The sequence below is a fragment of the Nannospalax galili genome, unplaced genomic scaffold (genome assembly GCF_000622305.1).
Source record: "Nannospalax galili isolate Female #2095 unplaced genomic scaffold, S.galili_v1.0 scaffold1118, whole genome shotgun sequence".
Classification (NCBI taxonomy): Eukaryota; Metazoa; Chordata; class Mammalia; order Rodentia; family Spalacidae; genus Nannospalax; species Nannospalax galili.
In genome coordinates, this window is record NW_008342011.1 from 784,754 (window position 1) to 806,731 (window position 21,978).

Consider the following 21,978-nt stretch of genomic DNA (forward strand, 5'->3'; position numbering starts at 1 on the left):
TATATATATATTCCTCTGTCTTGGCTAGAGTACAGCCTCCAATTTTCTACTACTTTGCTGATGGCATGCATTCAAAACGCAAATTTTCATACACAAAGGAAGAATAACTCCTGAAATAAAGCTTGGTGCCATGGAAGACTTGAAGCTCACATTTGATTTAGTAGAGCTGCACAGGCAGCAAAGTGTGACTGTCCTCTCAGCAAAAGCAATGGGATTTAGAGTCAGCAAATTCTGTGGAAGAGTGACTTTAAACAGGAAACACAAATGATGAGTCTATGATGTTGGAACTGAATTTCATCTTTCACAGAACCAGGAGGAAGGGACCGTCAAGATCATAAAGATCAAATCCTACAGTTGACAGGAACCAGAGGTTTACTGAGGTCTGTCAGCATAGACAGGAATCCACAGTTTCTCATATCCCTGGCTGACACACAATGATCTCCTCATTCTGAACTGCTGAGCCCTGTGATTATACAATATAGCTATGGGCTTCCAGACTCACATCTGCGTATCTCTGATCGTTCTTCATTAATAGTTTCCAGTATTTTCTCCTGAACCTATTCACAAAGTTTCAGAAACTAAGTTATTTACATGTATGGTAGATGCTGGAGCAAACTACATTTCCCCCAAACGGCTGCACCAGTACATGTTCAATTCTGATTTTTCATCATTTTCTTTTTGTGGGTTTTTGCAATGTGACCTTAACACACTTCATCAAGACTTAATACCTATGTTCTCTACCTTTGAACTACCTCAACCAGTAGAATGAAGACACAATGTCTGTGGGTGACCAGCAAGATCACTGAACTACCAACACAAAGTAGCATTTGAAGACAAACATAGCTGCTGAGTAAGGAGTAAAAGACGAGGAAGGCTCCAGAAAGTGGAAAGGAAGAAGTTAAGTTAGATGTGGTGAAAGTGAGACTCAGCCCAAGTCACAGGAGCCAAGAGGTATCTCCACAGGAATTTAACTACCAGGCTACCATTCTGTAAGGGAACATTCAAGAGCTTAGTGAGGGTGAAATTTAAATGATGTGGATAGAATGAAAGGAACCAATGAAGGTTCATGAAGATCCTCAAGGTCAGCCATGGAAGGGCCATTACCAACTTCAACCCTGAGAGGTGATTCATCAAAACTAAGTAGCTAGAGGTGGAATGGGCCACCTGCAAGTTGTCTGGAGAACAGTGGTTTCCAGCTCCAGGAGAATGAATGTTCTTAGTGCTGTCCCACTCTCCCCCTACCTTCCAGCCTCCTGAATAAATTCTCCACTGTTCTAGCCTATGACTTCTCAATGGGGGTCATACATTTGTTCATCAGTCATTGGCACACACACACACAAATAACTTAATTTACTAAATGTTCCATGCCCTCCAAAATGAAAATATAAAAACACGTACAGTGTAGTTATGCTATGAAAATTTCATTAACAAAGATAAAAAGGTATAAAAATCTCCTGGAGCTTGAAAATCAGTTGAGACACTGGATAAACCACCTAAGCTGGAGCGTGAGGGAGGCCAACCTAGGGGTCATCAACCCCAACATATAAAACAGACCAGAGAGTGACCTGGAAAGGCAAACAGGGATTGCACACGCAGGCCCTTACTAAAATGTACCTTGATCTCTATACACAGACCAGATAACAGTCATGTAGTCTCATTCAGGGATTCTGCCACCTGGAAGAATGCCCAACAAGAAACAGCAGAATGACTTCCATATCACAATGAATCTTAACATGGGCCAGCGAGATGGCTAAGTGGGTGCCATGGTATACATATGCACACAAATGCGTGTGTGTGTGTGTGTGTGTGTGTGTGCACGTGCACGCAAGAGAAAGAAAGATAGAGAGAGAGAATGTAATAAAAACAATGAACCTTGCCAGTGTAGAAATGATTTTTGCCTTATATGTATTATCAAATTTACAAAACTGAAAGAGAGAACAGTTCATGGTTATACATGTGTATATGTGTGAACCCTTTGCTAGTTTATTTGCTGTTATGCAATAAAAGTACAAATTTTGATGATACAATAGAATGAAGACTTTGAAACCCTGAACCCCAAACAGATCATCGTGCTGCCTCTCATCCTAATGTGGTACCATTCTGGCTGTGCTCTGGAAGGTTTAACCAAACCTGGGTTTACTGTAGTGATTATAGTTGTAACGAATGTTCTGTAAGAAGAACATATGACAATCAGAAGAAGACACAGAGAAGACTTGAACTTGTGAGCTGGTTTCCCATATTTAACTATCAAGATTAGCTGACCATTCTATTTTAGATAATGTTTTCAAATACTGATCCACACACCTGCCACCCAGAACTTATTTCTAAATATTATTCTCCAGTAAATATAATGAACACATTGAAGAAATGATAGATGCAAAGTCTAGAGTAATAAGAAACCATGAATCCACATAAATAAATAATAAACGGGAAATTGAATAGGGAATATGATATTTATAAGGAAGAGTTTCAATGTACTTTCCTGTTAGATACTTACCATTACAGGCCAAAGAACAGCAGTCTAGGTTAGGAGCCTCTTATACACAACCACAACCAATCAAAATGAGCATTATCCTAATGAGACACATGGAAACCATGCACACGTCAGAGCATGCTGTGAACAAAACCACAGTCACGTCTGCGAGGTCTACAGCAGTGTGTAAGCTGACTCCTGTCACAGAAAAACATCCCGATGAACCCAAGCTAGAAATACTGCACAAAATGACAGTCATTCAATGTTCAAAGGTGTCATTAATCCAGCAGTCAAATTAACGCAGAACTGTTCCAGGCTGGAAGAGGACAAGGAAACATGATACCATGATATAATGCTTGGTTTTGCAATGGATCTTTTCGTTATAATGGACATCACTGGGAAAAATTAGTAAAACCATATTGGAGCTTGATGATTGGGGTCCTATATCAGTGTTCACATTCTGATATGGGTTGTGTGTGTGTGTGTGTGTGTGTGTGTGCAGGTGTAGGTGTATTTACCCCTATGGGATCACACAGAAGTCAGAGGTTGGTATTGGATATTGTCCTCAATTGCTTCTCCACTTTAGTTTTTTGGGGGGAGTGTTTCTGACTGGACCTGGAGCTCACCATTTTGGCTAAGCTGGCTGACCAGCAAGCTACCTGGATCCACCTGTTTCTGTTCTCCCTAACACCCAGGCCTGATGTCGGTTTTTTACATAGGTGCTGGGGATCTGAACTCATCTCCTCACATTTGCACAGCAGACGCTTTACACACGGAGTTATCTCCCAGCCCTCTGATTTTTTTGAACTCTGATTTTGGTCTTGTAGGAGGAATGCCCATATTTGTAGAAGATGCTAGGAGAAATGTTTGAAGGTAAGGGACACAAGACGCTCGGCAACTTACTCTCAAATGGTTTAGGGGGAAAATGCTTTTCTGTTTTTTCTTTCATTACTGCACTTTCAGATTTTCTAAAAGTTTGATAAGCTGTTTTTCAAAAACTGACAGAATAGGGCCGGGTGTGGTGGCACACGCCTTTAATCCCAGCACTTGGGAGGCAGAGGCAGGCAGATCTTTGTGAGTTCAAGGCCAGCCTGGTCTACATAGTGAGTTCCAGGACAGCTGGGGCTACAGGGAGACCCTGTCTCAAAAAGACAAAAAAAGATTAAAAAAAGACAAAAAGCAAAAAACTGACAGAAGAAGTAGTGCTCAGCATCTGATAACCACGGGCTTCCTGTTTTGGTAGAAGGTGGGCCTAGCTGCAAAATCTGTGCCATCAGTATTCACCACAGTGACTGCTTTGGACAGAATGAGCAAGTCTCCCAAAGGGAGCAATTTGCAGTTGTTTAGGAAGCACCCAGAAAAACATCCTGCCTTTGCCCCACATTCTAGAGTCAGCCTGCCTTCCCTCTACGCTGTTTCTCACAAACCATCTGTGTATCTTCCCCTGCCAGGAGCAAAGGTTGTTAGTGGCCAGTAGGGAATTCTCAAGATGGAGAACTGAGAAATGATTCAAGTGTATTTGCTAACATTTTTTGCCCAGGGAGAACACTATACCCTGTTTTTCTGTGCCTCACTCTTCAGGAGAATGATCCCTGGAGGTGAAATCAGTTCCTGAGACCGCCTTTGATGGCTCCAGAGTGACATGAGGAAGGAACAGGCATGCTTGAGCTAGGCCTTAGGAGAGCATGGCATGTGTCCAGGTAATTCAGGTATGGGTGGCTGGCTTTAAGGCTCTCTCTGGTATAGTAGGAAAGAACAACTTTGCTACAATAGAAAATTAAAATTTTGAAATATAAAGGCGAAATCCTAATGTGAAAATCTGATACTGTTAAAAAACAAAAGCAGCACTTCTTTTCAAAGACAAAACAAACAAAACCTTTATAAAACACTGTCTGCTGAAAAGTTAGTAATATTATAAGTCCGCAATTATCTGTTATCATGGTGCCAGTATGAAGGAGAAAAATCACTCTAACACTTCAACCCTTTACCAAGGAAGGAGTTTTCAATAAAACAAAGGTGATTTAATGTGAGTGGTTCATGCCTCACTCTGTTCTAGATTAAAATTGATAAATGCTCAAACATACATAGTTCAAATAACTTGGATATCTACTGGACTTTTTAAAAGACAGTCTTAAAACAATTATAAAAGATGCACTGCAGGCACCTATTAGAGTTGGTCTTTTTTTTTTTTTCCACTAGCTCACTTAGTATCAATTGTCATGAATCCTTGAAACAATTTTAGAGGGTTTTTTTTTTTGTTTTTTTTTTTTTGTTTTTTTTTTTTTGTTTTTTGTTTTTTGTTTTTAAAGGAAAGTTCCCTCATCTGTGAACAGAGAGGGCTGCCTTAGATGTTCCCAGAGGCTCATATGACAATAAAAAAGCGTGATTCCGAGATGCTGAATTAAGGATGCAAATACTCATTGGACATCTAGGAAAGCACTCATAAAGAGTTGGTTTCATAGGTGTGATAGTTAAATGGAATTTCAATTTGATATCTAAAAGAGACCCCAGACATTATTAGGTGAAGGATTAGATCATATGGTGGAGATAATGGAGTACCATTACAGCAAGATGGTGACAGAGGCAATTATTGAATTCTAATCTTTACCATGGAAATTTAGTTTGTTTAAACTCTTAGTATTTTAAAAACCCACAGGCTGAAACAAAGCTTTTCTTCATGAGGAAGCTGTTTTCCTCATTTCTGCTTCTTCTTCCTTTTTTTTTTTTCTTCAAAGCTGGTCAATCACTGAGCTTCTTTGAGTGATGGCAAAGTCAAAATTATGACTGCTTGATTTTACACTTCACTGCACTTGTCAAAAAAATTAAATTAAAGATCATGTTTATGAATATAATGCATGAACTGCTGCATGGCATTCTGAAAGAATGTTCCTTCTGTCCAGCCACTCACAAAACAGCATGTCACTCAGTGCTCTAATATAGAGACAACAGAGCAGAGAGGAAGTTCTGCCTCTCAGATAATAGGATGTGCAGTCTTTAAATGGTTCAAGGACTCAGAAAAAATTATTTTAGTAAAGTGAATAACTCTAGTATTAACAGAATGGCCAACCTAGTACCATGCTTTGTCTCCAAAATGTTAGCACACAGAATTTCATCTGACTAAAGAGATCATTAATATTCTAATGTACTATATAGGGCTACTTGAATTAGGATCAGGAGGGCTGGGTTTCCTGGACAAGGAGCATCCCATTCATGCTTACTGAACAGTCTATGCGAAGGCAATTGCAGAGCAAGAGTCAAAGTAACAGAGCTTTCTGTAAAAAAATGATGGAGAAGTGCCATTCATTATGAAAGACCACTGAAGACATTGGAAGTGCATGTATAGGGAAAATTAGTATCTTAAACAGACTACTAAATTCGGCAGAATAAAGCCTAGGTTTTTTAGTAAGTGAAAAAATTATTTTATACATGAATACAAATTCATTTTATATCCGATTATACATATGTTTAAAAATCTTTCACTCCTCTAAGATAATTTCTTAGGTCAACTATATATATATTTTCCCCCAAAGGTTATAGTACATACATATATATGCATATATGTATTTCTGTGTATGTGCTATCTATATCTAGCATCTCTTTATCCATCTGTGTTCTATGTGATTCTTTAAATTTTTTTGATGTTTGTTTTACATGTATAAGTGTTTTGCCTTTATGTGTATAAATGTACCATGTGTGAGCCACATGGTGTGTACCTCTGGGAAGCCAGAGGAGGGTGTTAGAGCCCCTGGAACAGGAGTTACAAATAGCTATTAGCCACAATGTGGGTACAGGGAACCAAACCCAGGTCCTCTGTAAGAGCTCTTACCCACTAAACCATCTCTCCAGCTACCTGATTCTTGATTTACATAGCTGAGTTGACATCTTTGCAAAGGATACCCTTAGATACCAAAAATGATAAAGAAATCTGAATTAAGCGTTATAAGCGAGCATTGAAATAGGTGTTTGCTTTGAGACATTGTCTAATTAAAAATAGTTTACACTGGAGAACAGTGTTCCTCAAAACTTGAGCATGCATCTGAATCACCTGGAGGGCTGTAAATAAGTTACTGGACCTAGCTCAGGTTTCTGAGACTGTTGGTCTGGGATGAAGTCCTTGCTATGCATGTCTAGCAAATCCCCAAGTGATGCTGGTGATGCAAGCTTAAAGAATTCTGTGAGAATCACAAGGTAGAGGTTGAGTTTGAATGAGCCATAGATGTAAGGAAATGAGGGCTTTTATGTGTACAGTGGGAGATGTGCCTACATTAGTTTCAGCATTGACTGGAGAGGGGAAAAAGTCTCTGTTGAGATTTCCCAAGCAGATACATCCACTAACATGGGTTTAATAATCTTTAGTAAAGAAAACAAAACTGTACTTAAGGTCTTCCTAAACTGGTAGGAGCTTCATGTGCTTCAGAAAGCCAGGTGTAAATAAATGAGCTCATAAACCGACTTCAAAAGTTCCCACGAAAGAAGGTCTAAGAAACATGACAAGGAGAAAGCACAAGAACAAATCTAAGTATGACTTTGCAGAAGCAAAACCCGCAGAGACAGACATGCCCAGACTGCAGTGACGTCCCAGATACAGATGAAGAAAAGAGATATTTTATCTGCTCACTGAACTAAATAAGGTGCATTTACAAATAAAATAGAAAAAAAAACTATAGTGACCAAAATGAGAAATTAAGTGAAGAGATAGACAGCAGATTAAGTAGAGCTGGATAGAAAATTATTAGAAAACTGAACAGACCTGAAAATTTAACCAGAAGCCATGGGAGAAAGAAGCGACATGGGAAACAGGGGAGTCGGGGGCGTCAGGGATTAGAAGTCATGAAAGATTGAGGGTCATAGGAAGCAGTAAAGGAGTGACATCTGGTAAGGCAAGGGGTTTTAGAACTAACAAAAGATGCTTGTTCCTAGAATGAAGAAATATAGCAAATACTAAAAATGAATAAAGATAAATCTGTGCCTGACCATATCATACTTAAAGTCTGAAAGACAAATGATAAAGAGAACATTGTGAAAGCAGCCAGAAAGAAAAGGCACTAATGAGAAGCAATAATTAGATCTCAAGTTACTTCTCAGCAGCTATAGAATTGATACAATTTGAGGAAAATATCTTTGAGCTATCATGAGTAACCACCACTCTCAACGTTTCTATTCAGAAATACTGACTTTAGAATAAAAACATCAAACTAACATTTTTTTAGACAAGAGAATTTACAGATTTACTTCAGAAGGACTGCGGGAGGACTGAGGGGAGGTGCACATTCCATTGACGTTTCTATAATGACATTCTTTCATTCATTTTGGAAGAAAAATATGAGTTGGAATTAACGTAGTTGGTATTAACCATACTTTTCTTTCAAACATTTTTTTTACTATGGTGTGTTGGCTCATGGAGAGCATTTCACATGCAAGAAATTCAATTAATGGTCTGAAACTACCAATAATGTTATTATTGGCATGGTATTGCAATGTATCAAGTCAAAGTATACTTGCTTTTGAGATTTCAATCAAAATAATTATAAAAACCCCTCTATATCCAAAAATGCAAGTATAAAAGTATATTTAGAAATTGCTTTATTTTTTGATGCCTAATATTCTAGTAAAATATTTGCTGAAGTAATAATGCTTCAATTAAAACTTGGTGCTGTTAACATTTCCTCCTCAAAACAACAACAACAAAAACAAAAATAACAAAAATAAAACAAAACAAAAAACGAAACAAAACAAAAAACTAGTCCTGGACTGGAGAGAGCTCAGCTTTGTTCATGGAACTTTCAGGGCCCATATCAGGAGGCTCACAGTTGCCTATAACTCCAGTTCAAAGGAGAGTCAACCCTTCTGGCCACCATGGGTAAAGACACATGCAAGTGCACATACTTAAAAATAATTTTTAAAAGATCTTTACAATAAAGCCTAGTTCTAACTTCTATAAGTCAGAAGGGACTCACTATTGTACATGCTGTGTCATTTCTAGAAAAAAAAAAAGAGTTTATGATTAACAGATTAACAGATTAACAGATTGCATGGATTTGGGCATGTTAAAGAACCATTTGCAACATATACTTATAAAAAAAATGTAGAATGAGAAAATTTGTCCATATGTTTCCTAAATCCAAATACAGTCTTTATGATTTTATACACTGGAAAATTCAGGAGAGTTTGTTTCTTATGATCTTTCTGAAGATGTGTGTTTTAAAGTAAACTGAGACCATGGGTAGCGTCTGTAAGGGCAGAGTCTCAGCAGGGGACTCTAAAGAAGAGAGAAATGAGATGGGGCTAAGTCACAGGGGTGTTAAGCAGAGAGACGCCTAAATAAAAATACCAGAAATTGCCAGGCGTGGTGGCTCATGCCTTTAATCCCAGCACTCGGGAGGCAGAGGCAGGCAGATCTCTGTGAGTTCAAGGCCAGCCTGGTCTACATAGTGCGTTCAGGACAGCTGGGGCTACAGGGATACCCTGTCTCAAAAAGACCAAGAAAAAAAAACAAACAGAAATTTCAGAGGGGGGCGGGAGAATAGCTAGGAAAAATTGAGATCTCTTAAATGAGGGAACATTCCAAAAAGAAGGGTCATGATCTACATTACAATGTGCCCCTCTACCCAGGGGTTCAATCTACTTGCATGCCCAGTAGGAAAGTGACTGTACCTCCCTGAATTGTAATGAGGAATGAATACTATGAACAGGACAATACATGAATTCAGGAATAGGAGTTACTGTCAGAACAGAAGCACTGATCACTGAGCACCATATCTAGAACCATGGCCTACTCCCTGTCAGACTGCAGGCCTTTCTCATTCCTTCCCTAAGAATCACTACTTTTTATTTTCCATTGGAGCTGTCATAGGACCAAAGCATAATTCCCATGTTTCTAGAGTGAGTAACATTTACGTCTCACCACGATGTTACCGTCAGAATGTCCCTGGAAACAAATCAAGTTATCACATTTACCTCCGAAATGGGATGACTCAGAGCCATTCTTAGATCAGGTATTTGGAGGGGTAAAGCCATACCACTGAGTCACATTAGGGTTAGTGAAGGATGCTTTTGAGCAAAGCAACTTAATCAGAGAAACTTTCAAGAGTAAGTTGAAGAAGTGAGACAGTCATAGAACGGCGGTAATTTATTACCCACTTTATAATACCAACAGACTCAGGCTTTGGAAAACCACCTTCACTGTAGGTCATATCTTGGATGGTAGGCATCCTGTGAGGTGCATGCTCTCCAGGGAAAAGCACTTGTGATTTTTTTCACTTAACTTTTCCCAAGTATGGCCTTCAGTGATTGTCCAGGAAGTGACTTCATTACAGTGAGATGGATGTGCTGACTGCTTGCCTCATCAGACACTAACAAAGCTCACCAGCTGGGACCAAGCAGAGATTCTGGTCTTCGTCATGGTTTTGTGTTCTCTTGCAAATTGTTCTAATCTTCTAAGCACAATTCAGTGATGAGGACAGTGTGTACTTTATCATAGTCCTGATTGTGATAGTCATAGGACATCGTCATCACTAACAGAATGCCAGACCTCTGCAAACCCCTTCTGATACCCTCTTTCTATTCTTTATCATGTGTAGGAAATGCTCGTTCTCTGCTCCTTACATGGAAGGGAGGGAACATCCACTGTCAGGCCCTATATACCTTGTCCCTTATAATGAGCCTGGGAGAAAAGAGAGCCCCAGCTCACATGGCTCTCAGACCCTCCTGCCTACAGAGATGATCAGATCAGGCCTACTCTGCTCTGTATATGGTGAGCTCACCCTAGTGACCTCTTTCCAGGTAGCAGACAACATGTGAACTTGTGCATGAAAGAGTAGAGGTTCCGGGCTTCATATTCAGAAGTGAAACATAGAGTGAGGAAGCCAGCGTGGGGCAGATTGAGCAATGTTCTGTTTTGAACCCAGTGTCCTAATCCCACCTCCTTACGGCTGGGCCTTGTCAGCTGGTTCTAATATGCATAAGGGTGGGATCAGTGTCATTGCTTATTAGGGGGCCAACATTTATGGGCTTGCTGGACAGTCAAGGAAATATGCTTTTCAAGTTGTCTTTTCAAGCAAGAACCTGATGTTAGAAGAGAAGTTAGTTCACGACATCCAGCGGCCACGCTAAGGAATCCCCTGGAACATTTAGATATTCCATGGCCACTGTCTCCACAGAGTGTTTGCAGCCGGTTACTGAGCAAGGAGGACATTAGAGCCCAGCCATTCCTACTCAGCACAGGCCTGTGATGTCAGCCCATGCCCAGGGCCTCCCCAGTGCAGGCTGTACTGCACATGGAGCCCTTCCTGTCTTTTGTCCCTTCCTCCCTTCTCTGCTTTTACCCATTCCTGCTTCCCCTCCCTTTTATCCTTCACAGCCTTTCTTTCTATACATATCTTACAGTCCTCCTTCCATATTATGTTCTTTCCCAAACCAACAGCACCATTATTATCAGACTTCATTTCAGTGAGCGGTGTGGAGTTCCAAGCAAGAAAGTGGGAGGTGTGTATATTCTGCCTTTCAGTAGCTGAGGCACTCAGAACACACTCCATCCACCTTTTAAAGGAAATGTGCATGATTTGTAAACTGTACTAGTGCTATAAAAGAAAGACGGCATTAACCTAAGTCCATCTGGATCTGCCCATTCATTGTACAAGGCAAAGATACTCCAGCTTCTAGAAAACAGAAGAGAACATTAAGGAAAGGAGATGTTCTCAGCATCCATTGCTATGGTTTGATTCTGGAAACGCCAAAAATATGTTCATGAGAGAAACAAATGGTCTCAAAAAGAAGTAGACACAGACCTGTTATCACCAACAGCACCTGACCTTCTCTCTACATAGTTTGAGAACACCCTACTTAGAAGTACAACTCACAAATTTTCACCTTGCAGAAGTATAAAATATATTATGTTGAGATTATTTTAACTTGGATGCTTTTTCTTTAACAACAAAATATCTGATTTCTTATATTCACAAAAGATACTTAACATACCAAGAAAGTACAGAATTTCTGTGACTTTTTTTTTGCGGGGGGCGGGGGGAGACAGGATCTTCCTGTAGCTCCAGCTGCCATGAAACTCACTATGTAGACCAGGATGTACTTGATCTCACAGAAATCCACCTACCTCTGCCCCCTAAGTACTTGGATTAAAGGTATGTACCACTACACCCAGTCTCTGTAATTTTTTTAACCCTTAAGAATATCTAAATGTGAAAGTATAGACACAGCTTACAAATTTAAAAAAGTTATCTTCATGGCATAATTTCTTAAAGGAAGCAAGAAGTATAGGACTTACCTTCACTAGAGTCTTTTGAACTTTCTGGTTTCTTAGCTTTGCTCTTCTTGTGGGGTGGAGAGAGGCCTTTAGGCTCTAACCCTTCTGGAAGTACAAAGATTTAATGAATCTTATTTAAATATTTGCCAATAATGTTCAGAACTGTGTTAAGTTTAAAGATTGTGTTCTTAGTGAACACACACACACACACACACACACACACACACACACACACACACAGAGCCATAACTACATATCTCTCTGTCACCATCAGAACTGCAGATCCATCTGTCATCATGACTGATCTAAATTTTGTCAAGGAATATTGATTCTCCAACCTACATAGCCTTAAACTTAAAGCTTAAGCTCAAACATTTCTTGTAGTATTATTAATGATTCAAACAAATGCTAAATTACATGCAAGCACTTTTCTTAAATTTAAAAACTCCCCATGAGAGAAGTCCAAGAGACTCTGGTTTAAACTTTCATAGACTGACAGGTGTCACATCACTTTGCATCTTAGTCCTCAAAGGAGAACTAAATGAAATGCAGTACAACCTCATTTTTGAGGAGACAGGGTGGCTTGAACCATCCTGCTTCTGTTTAACAGACTTTTTTAGTACTCTATAGTCTATGTAGCTCTCTCATATGTCCCTAATTAAAATACTGTGTTTCTCATTTTTCTCAATGCTCCCTTAAATCCATATACAGGGACTAATAAAGTGAAGTTTGAAGGAAGCATGACTAAGTTCACCCCATTCTGACACAGCATGTTTCGTTAGGTACTAAGTTATGTGTCCAGCCTGATGTTTCTGCTGAGCTCAAGGCTGGTGTCTTCTACTGCTTTCATGGCATTGTGTATTGGGTTTGTGGCTAGATGTCTTCTGTTTTCTCCTCCATATCAATTTTGGGGAGCCCAGGAAATCTACTTCCCAGAATCCTGGTAGTCTCTGTGGGTTGACTGTGATCCTCAATATACGGTTATAGTCCCTTCTCCATGGGTCCTAGGTCCCACAGAAAGGCCCCACCATTGACCCTGCAAGGCTGGGTTTTATGTGTCACCCTCTTCCCAAACCTAATGTCTTCCCTTTACTCAACTCCCATCAGGCACTTGAAACTCAACAACAATCAGTACTACATGTTTGATACCTACACACTTCCCTCCGTAGTACTTGATGTCTCAAGAGATGTCATGGCAAACTGCCTGCCCAGGAATTTAAACTAAAAAATGAGATGTCTCCCTTAAACTTCTCCTCCATTATTTTTCCAGTCCAAGCAGCCCTGTCTGCTCTGCTCTGGAATGCATCCCGTATTCATCCACTATGAATCAGCCCAGTCAGCAGCACCTCTTGCCGTTCCTAAATCCATGCTTCTAGCTTTCTAATCTCCTCTCCTAAACTCCTTGTATCTGCTTCTCTATACAGCAGCCACTGCAATCTATTAAAACTCAACCAGATCCTATTGCTCACCTGTTTAAAAGCCACTGCTTAGAGTAGCATCCCGATTCAATTCCCTGCAGAGCACAAATCATCTGGCCGTACCACCATTCTAAGTTTCACCCTTCTTTGCGTCTGTGCTGTTCAACAACTGCTAGGCTGGCTCTGGCCTCAGGACCTTAACACATGCTGTTGCATACTGCCTCCCATCAGTCCCTCTAATACATATAATCATATTTCTGCCCATTTTTTCACTCTTTGAATTTCAGACCAAATTCAGTCTTCTAGGAAAGGCTTTCCTCAACTGCACAATCTGAAGAACCCTATAAGGAAAGCCTCTTTCAATCACATCACTTGTATATGAAATTATCGTGCTCTTTAGTTTCTATCTTTATTGTACATTTACATACACAAGCACAAACGGCTGTAAGTTTCACGAGAAGAGGGCTCTTGTCTTTTCGAGTCCCTCTTGTATCTCTGGTACTGAGCAGTGCAATGAGAATTTCATTTTAAAGTCTATTTTATTTTTGTTTCACTGGGCCTTTCTTTAAGGCCAGAACATAACGGGACCCATGCCTAATTCTCATTTTCGTAGCAGCTCTCACCTCATGCCAGAATTCTAAAATTCTATTTAACTAACTTGTGTTTCCCCCTTCATCTATTAAGAAAGGAATAGAACAAAAAACCTCCACATTTGATAGATATGCTATTAAAAACACTGGCATCGTAGACTACAAAACTTCTGGGCACCAGGTTAGGTTTTCTGTGGTTGCAAGTCAGTCACATCTAAGTTATTACATGACCAAGGTGAAGAATATTGCCGATGACTGCATTAGCAACTCCCAGACTTCTGTCACAGGTGTGAGATGCATGCTGACCCCTTAGCATGGTTCAGCAAAACCAGAAATGAGGTCCTCAGAACAGCTCGCTGTGTACAAATATCAGGCCCAAAGAGTAACAAAATGGGCAAGGTGACGTGGCAATCTCACCATGAGGAGATGCTGGCCCTTCTGTGCCCCTAAAGAATGCTGTCTGCGTGGCATCCAGGAGAGAGTTTCCAGGGCTAGAAATGCAACTCCAAACTGGGATTTCCTAAAATTGGGGTTTCATGAACTATATTTCTAGTTCTTGATTTCCTACCTCTTAAGGAATAAGTGAAGTTCTAGAAAAATATCTATTTTACTACATTTTACAATATTTAAATAACCCCAAATACTATCACTTTATTTATTTATTTGTTTGTTTGTTTGTTCGTTTGGGTTTTTTGAGACAAGGTCTCCTTGTAGCCCCAGTTGGCCTGGACCTTAACTAGGCTGACCACCGTCTCACACCTGCCTTGGCCTCCTGAGTGCTGGGATCGAAAGTGTGCACCACCATACCCAGCTCAACACTTTATTTTTTAAAGAGCCCCGAGTATTCAGTGGGTGTGGAAGCATACTAATTATGAGGGTATGGTTAAAATTCACAAGTATCTGATCATGTCATGACATCATGAGCTAAGTATTCTGGGATAGTCAAATAAAAGCTCCTGATAAAGATGGCCTCTGTGCATACATTTCAACTAGTAGCTGAGCAGGTGAGACACTCCCTTTTTGTCTGAGGGGACCTGAAGCAAGAGTTGCTTGTGCATCTCTTCCAAAGCATCTTCATGCTTTTCCTTGATTGTACTGTTTTCTAGGTTTCCTTGGTTTCTGGAAAAGGCTAGACCCTGAAACTTGTCCATGAGCATGGCTTTATCCTCCCCCCACCCCAGGACCTCAGCTGTGCATGGGCAGCTCTGTGACTGAGCTGCTACACGCAGAGTCCTGCTGGCTCAAACTGGGGTCGAAATCAACAGTGTGTACACTGAATGGCGATGGAGATGAAAGGGCATAAAGAGGAAAGATCTTGAAAGACTGAAAGGAAATTCTAGGTGTTTAACTGAGTTGTGTCTTTCACTGAGAAGTTAGCCATGAAAATGACCTTATCTGAGACACTTCTGCCCCTCTTCACTATAAGGGTCTGAAGATATGAGCAAAACATTTAAAGAACACGTACCCTGGGATCAGAAAAGCTTGGATTCAAATTCCGGCTCTGCTATTTAAGTAAGAGCTAATCCCTTTGAAACACTGATAATGAAAGTCCCTGCCCTGAAGAGTTGTATGAAATGAGATCATGCACATCAAGTGACCTCCCGAGTGCATGCCCAATTGAAGTCTAGCGTACTGAGAGTCAACTCATACCAACAAACTGTGGCCCCTCTCCTGACCTCCCATCTTCATAGACTGAAGCAGAGCATGGTAGGTATGTTCACACCACAGGAATCTGCCGACTCTTCACATCAGCACTCTAACTGCCCATGGAGCCAACTGACCAGCACTTCATGGTTTTAGTTATTCAAGTCGCTCTTGAATAGAATGACTGTTAGAAGGTTGAGTCACACAAGGAGTCTTTCACTACTTAACCATCTCTCTAATTCTTAGCCATCTCTCCAGCTTTCCTACTTACGAGAAAAGAGATGATGCAGGGTAGAGGGGAGGCAGTGGTTAATGGTCTTGGGAGGCTGTCTGGTTGGGAACATCTTTGAGAACGACATGCTCCAGTGTTAGATCAGAGTGAAGCCCGCCTGCTCATTGGCATCTGGCAGGGCCAGCTGGCATACCATGGACCATCCGGCACCCAAATCCCCCATGGTTTTGGCACTCATGCATTAGGAAATGGAAAGTTGTTCCCCACGCCCACTGTCTTGACATTCGTGGGCCATTGAGTGTGACTTGTCCAGCTTTTGGAGGCAGAACTCCCAGGAATTCTGGTGGGATTAAAATCAGAACTAATGATAATATCCCAGACTCAACTGCCGACTCCAGCTTGTAGGGTCTGCATTCAAATTAATGATTTTCTTAAAATGACTCAATGGTCTGAGCAGCTAGCTAGCTGTCAATGAGAAGTCAACTCCCTTTTCCTAGAAATGTGTATCTGTGGCACTAAACCCAAGCCAAGATAAGGCTGGCTAAAGGACAAGACCCCATGGCTGAAGGATACTCCAAGGACACCTCATGTGGAGGATGCATAAAGATAACTAAGTTTAACATGAAATTCATGCAAGTTAATCTAGGATAGATTATTTTTAACAAGACATCTACATAGGCATAGGGTTTGGAATTATACAAATTTTACCTTGGGCTTTATGTTTTCCAACAAAAGCAAACATTCCTTGTCTCAGGAAGCATTCTTTCAGGTCCAGACACAGGACAGTGATTTGACTATAAGTAGTTTTTCTGAGAGTTTATCCCAGGAAGAAGCAGAAAGGGAATAGGAAAGCAAACCGAGAGACGGAAGACAGACAATACAGGTGTGTTGGGTAGGCGTGTCCTCTGAGGAAACTAGAACTGAACCCCCAGAGACTCAGAGGGGGCAACGGAGCTTGCATACCATGGGGGCAGGATGGGCACTGATGGCTTGGATATCAAATATGGGAGAGAAAGAGCCCATGAGAGTTCGTGTGTTTGTAAGAGACCCTCTAAACTATGTTGGTAAGCCCAAATAAATATTCTTATTCCCCAAACTGTAACTTAAGAGGAACATTGTGATGGTTTAGTTAGATCCGTGCTCTCTGGCATCCCAGAGAGTGTGTAGGTCTCTCAGAGGAAAATTTGGCATGGCAGGGTGCAACAATGAACAAGTCCCACTATGAGCGTTCTGAACTCAACTCTGCTAAAGACTTCTTGGTGATGGCATGGTGATGTCCAATAATGCAGTCACACAAACATTACCAAAGAGAACTTGAAATGTGACTAATCTGAAGAGGTAGATAGAAAACACACACTGTTAAAGGCTTAGCATTAAAACCTAGACACAATATCTGACTATAGGTTGGACTAATAATATTCTTGGAAACTGTGTTATATAAAATGGTATTAGAATCAATTTCACCTATTTATTTATGTTTTTGTTTTTTAACTCAGCTACTAGAGAATATAAACTACATGAAGCTCACAGATGTCCATTGGACTGTTCATATAAACTGGAACTTGTCTCAGATATGTTTTAGAGGTGTGTGTGTGTGTGTGTGTGTGTGTGTGTAAAACCAGGGATTAAACCAAGCTCCTTACACCAGCACTCTACCACTGAGCTATTCCCTTGTATACCCATAGGAGTATTGACGAACTAATTCTTGTCTATCATTGATTGAGGGGTTGCCCCCAGAGGAACCAACTCCCCTGTACAGAGATTTTTGTTTGTTTGTTTTCTTATGGGCAGAGAAAAGCCCTCATCTGAGAGCCATAGGCACTTTCTTTAGAAAGCTAACAGAAAACAGGAATGAATGCCGAGGAGACATGGGCAGGGGCAATGGCTGCTGCTCCAGTCTCTCCTCCATCCTGCATTTCTGCTTCTAACTTTCAGATCCTCCAGCCACTTCTCACATCAGCTGAGTCTATTGCCTTTTCAGAGACCAAGGGAACCTTATAAATCAGACATGTCTGGACAGTAGAAGAAAGGAGAGAAGCCACGGTCATTGCTCCAGTGAACTTTTATGAAGAGAATAAGAAGAAGCTATTTCTTTACGAAAATAATGGATCTCCATGATAGGGACAGAAATTAAACTAGTGCAGATGACATTTCAACTGACCCTCACTTAGTGAGACCCTTTCCATTCAAATTGAAGCTCCTTAATACTGGAGCTACGGAGACCGAGATTGTCAGTAATTCATCAGATGCTCTGGCATCAAATTGAAGGAGAAGCAAAGTTAAAACCTCTGAAGTTTTAAATTTTGTTTTAAAGTTTGAAGTCTGGCCCCATTTCATGGCAAGAACATGGGACTTTTAAGCCTCATGTATGAGAAAAAGAAAACAAAAAGCAACAACATATTAGATTGTGACAGTGGGCCAAGGACTGTGAGAAGCAATTAATATGCATTATCGGGGGCTAGAGAGATGGCTCAGAGGTTAAGAGCACTGACTGCTCTTGCAGAGGACCTGAGTTCGATTCCTAGAACCCACATGGAGCGTATGAACTGTCCTTAACTCCAGTTCCAGGGGAACCTGACACCCTCTTCTGACCTCCACAGCTTTGCATGACACGTGTGCACTCACATACATGCAGGCAATACACTCATACACATAAAATAATAAATAAAATAGTTTTTTAAAAAGATACATTATCTTGTTTAACCTTCAAAATGAAACAATATGGTGGGATTATTGCCCCAGATGTATACAATGAATTTTGTGGAAAGATACTTGCTCAAAGTCAATAAATGGTATAGCTAGAATTGAATTCAGGTCTATTGATTCATGAATTACTATTTAAGGACATAGTGAAGCTTCTTTTTCTGGCTGGTCTTTCTTGTGGGGTTGGCATACACCTTAAAAATGGAAACAAAATGCATAATGTGAAGAGCCTATTCATCAAAGATGGTCACAGACGCGGTTGAGGTCTTAAAGTTCTACAGGTTTCCTCTGGTTTCAGGTAGACTCATGATCGTTCCTAAGACTGGAAGAGAGGAAGTGATGCTATAGGACTTCTGAGTCTGGATTGTAAAAGGGTGGAGCTTCTCCCTCCCTGGCTCACTGACTCTTCAAGAGGAAGTTAGCTGGTCACCAAGGGAGGAAGCCTAGAGCACTTAAGATGTGTACATGTTCAGAAATCGCCCCCAAATAAGGCTGCAGCCCATTGCTGGGACCCTGTCATCAGCCAGTCAAGTAAGTGAAGAACTTTCCAGATGATTCCAGCCCATAGCTGTTTGAAGCCCAGATATCATATAATACAATGATCAGTTCCTCTTTTATGAAGTCTAAATTTCTTAGACACAAATTATCAGTATAATAAATAGTTATTTTGAATGCCAAGTTGTGGGTATGATTTATTGTACAATGCTGTTAACTAAAACATAATACTGGATTTTTATTTTAAGCTGTGAGGAAGTTCAAAGTTCAAGATAATGCTTAAATATAGTAACTGTATTTGCCTTAGAGTTACTATAGCTATTTCTTCTTTTATGATGTTGAATCCACATTTCTATTTTACTAATATTGTCTTTCTTTAGAAATTATGCATCATACATAAATGAAATATGTTCCCTACTTTACCCCAGATAGTAAAATTATAAGTTTAATACCTGCATCTTCTTTCATGTCAACATCTGCTTCTTCATTATTATCATCTACTGGAAATGGAAAAAGATAAATACATATAAAAGCTGGAAACACCAGAATTTTCCAATTCAACTCATAATAAAAGGAAAAGGCAATATTAAAACAATCATTTCTTTTGTCTTGTATTATCGTGCTGAGCTAGGAAGAAAGCACACCCATGCACAGCAAACTCAACACCAAGGGTTCACATCCCCTTTAAGGAGATACTATACACTTAAAGCAAGTTATATGTGCCATAATTTGTTTTACTTATGAAAATTATACATGATCGCATCAGTTATTTTAATTCTTCAAAATTCTAACCTGCAAAATTTAATGTCACATACCCCACACTTGTTGAAAGCATGCCTGCCCATCTTAAGTGTTGGAATAGTGTATACATCATCTGGTCCCTGTGCTGTCAGGAAGAGTGCTGCTTTGCTCTGCCTGCAATGCAAACTTTAATCACCTACCTTCAAGGGCTTTTACTAGTTGTTCCATTTTTAATTAATTTCCTTAATTTCCCAGATTAACCCTTCTAAGAGAACCAGGATGTGGGCTTTTTCTGTACTACAATGGTGGGGTTGCTAGATTTTCTCATGAGTGTGTGTGTGTGTATGTATTAAGACAGAGACTTGATATGTAGCCCAGGCCTTTGAATCTTCCTGCTTTACCCTCCTGGGTGCTGGGTTATAGCTGCATACCACAAAGGCTGGCTCTATTGGCTCTCTTGAACTCACAGCATGCCATCTCTCTCCCTGAGTGCTCCTCACACCCAGTACTGTGCTCTGAATGTCCTTGCCCTTCGCACTGTCTTTATGTTGTCCTCACCCCGAGGTGATGGTAGTAGGAAGTGAGGTCTTTGGAAGATGATTGTATCACAAAGCTATAACCCTGATGAATGGGACATATGAGGTCCCACAAAGAGGTTTAGGTTTGGTGTGGTGTCACATGCCTTTAATGCTGCACGGGGCACACAGGCAGAGGCAGGTAGATCTCTGTGAGCCTGAGGCCAGCCTGGTCTACATAGTGAGTTCCAGGCAAGTTAGGGCTACAGGGAGATCCTGTCTGTAAAATAAAACAAAAAACAAAACAAGAGGTCCAGGAGAAACCCTCTCCAATTGTTCCATGTAAGCACATGTGGAGAAGAAAGCTCTCTAAGCCTCTAAACCCTAGGAGACACTAAATCTGATGAAATTGTGATCTTGTATTTCTAGCCTATGAGAAATACATTTCTGTTTTATAAACCTTCCTATTTATGGTATTTTGTTACAGCAGCCAAGATATTAATACTAGTCAGCGTCCAACCTTGCCTTGCCTGCCTGTTTGTTACACTTCATTGTAATCTAATTCTAACCCTTTTCCCAGGAAGCCTTTGGAGGCTTCCTAACTGTGACTTTCTTTTTCCCTCCTCTGACTCAATTTCCTGTTACATGTGGCTGCCAAATCAGACTTAATAAAGTTCTGCTCTGGTTTATAGCCTCACAGTAACTGCCCTCTGTGCAAAGAGCAAAGCCTAGACTTTTGTTGCTCATATTTAAGGTCAACAATATCTGGTTCCAACTGCTTTTTCCAGTTTTCTTACTTCTGTGACACTTGTGTTATCACCTAGACAGATGGCAACACTCAACTATTTTCTGTTGCTTCAAGGTATTGTTTTAGTCCATTTTATGTTGCTATAACAAAATACTTGAAGTGGATACTTTACAAATAAAAGAGGTTTATTTAGTTCACAGTTTTAGAGCATGAAAGTACAAGATCAAGAGGCTCCATCTGTTAGTCTCTGTTGAGAACCTTCTGCTTGTCATCACAAGGCAGATAGCATCTCAGAACAAACAAATGCAAGAGCAGTTCATGTGGAAGAGCTCACATACTAAGAGGAAGCAAGATGGCAGGGAAATTCCCTGCCATTGGATGTGTGAATTTCATGGTGCCAAAAGGTGATATGCAGATGACTGGGGGAGAATCACCCCCTATAATTCCGCTCAACAATTGACCCCACATGTTTCACCATCAACATACCAAACAAGATGTTCCTGTTGGTGCAATAGTGGATCACCTAGTGTATTTTTGATTGGATAAAATGCCTGCTTCTTGGGGTGGAACACACATCTGGTACCGTAGATCAGACCAACCCCCTGTGGCAGGGAGAATATAGACCCCAGTGGGAAGCCACGACAATAATTTTGTTAGATGGATGTGATGCACCCGCTAAAGTACTGTCCAAGCATTTATGTTTACATCCAAAGGTGAAATTATAGTAGCCACAGTTTAGTTGTTCTTGCTTCTTGCTATTTGTATTATTATAGTAGAGGGAATCTCACTGAAATGGGCCAACAATCCATAGAAAACTGACGATGTAGAGACCCGAAAATTCAGTGCCTTGCCACAATAGGAGGAAGATTATCTCACACCTACCACCCCTCCAAGGCTCAGGGACTTTTGCTGAAGAGATTGGCAGAAAGAATATAAGAGCCAGAGGAAGAGGTGGAGTGTTAACTGGAAGTGTTCTCTGACCACTATGCTGGCAAGCTATAGTCATACCTCCTTCCCATGCTTATCAAGGAGTCAAGGTGGGGGAGTCAGTTACCCCTCCCACCTAATCAGTTGACCTTAGCTGCATTTGGGGAGGGGCTAAGGATATATAAGCTGAGAATGCCAGGAGGCCCCTCTCTCACCATTTTCTGAGGCTGTTG

The 21,978-nt window shown here is 40.6% G+C and overlaps 1 protein-coding gene across 1 annotated transcript in view; it reads right to left on the reverse strand.

Annotated features, from left to right (window-relative positions):
• Macrod2 (mono-ADP ribosylhydrolase 2) overlaps positions 1 to 21,978 on the reverse strand; it is a 2,130,377-nt gene that overhangs the window by 178,022 nt on the left and 1,930,377 nt on the right. The window contains exons 8-9 of the mRNA XM_029565754.1: positions 19,267 to 19,314; positions 11,754 to 11,837 (exon numbers count right to left, since the gene is read on the reverse strand). Of these exons, the coding sequence (XP_029421614.1) occupies positions 11,754 to 11,837; positions 19,267 to 19,314 (132 nt within the window). The remainder of the gene's footprint in view (positions 1 to 11,753; positions 11,838 to 19,266; positions 19,315 to 21,978) is intronic.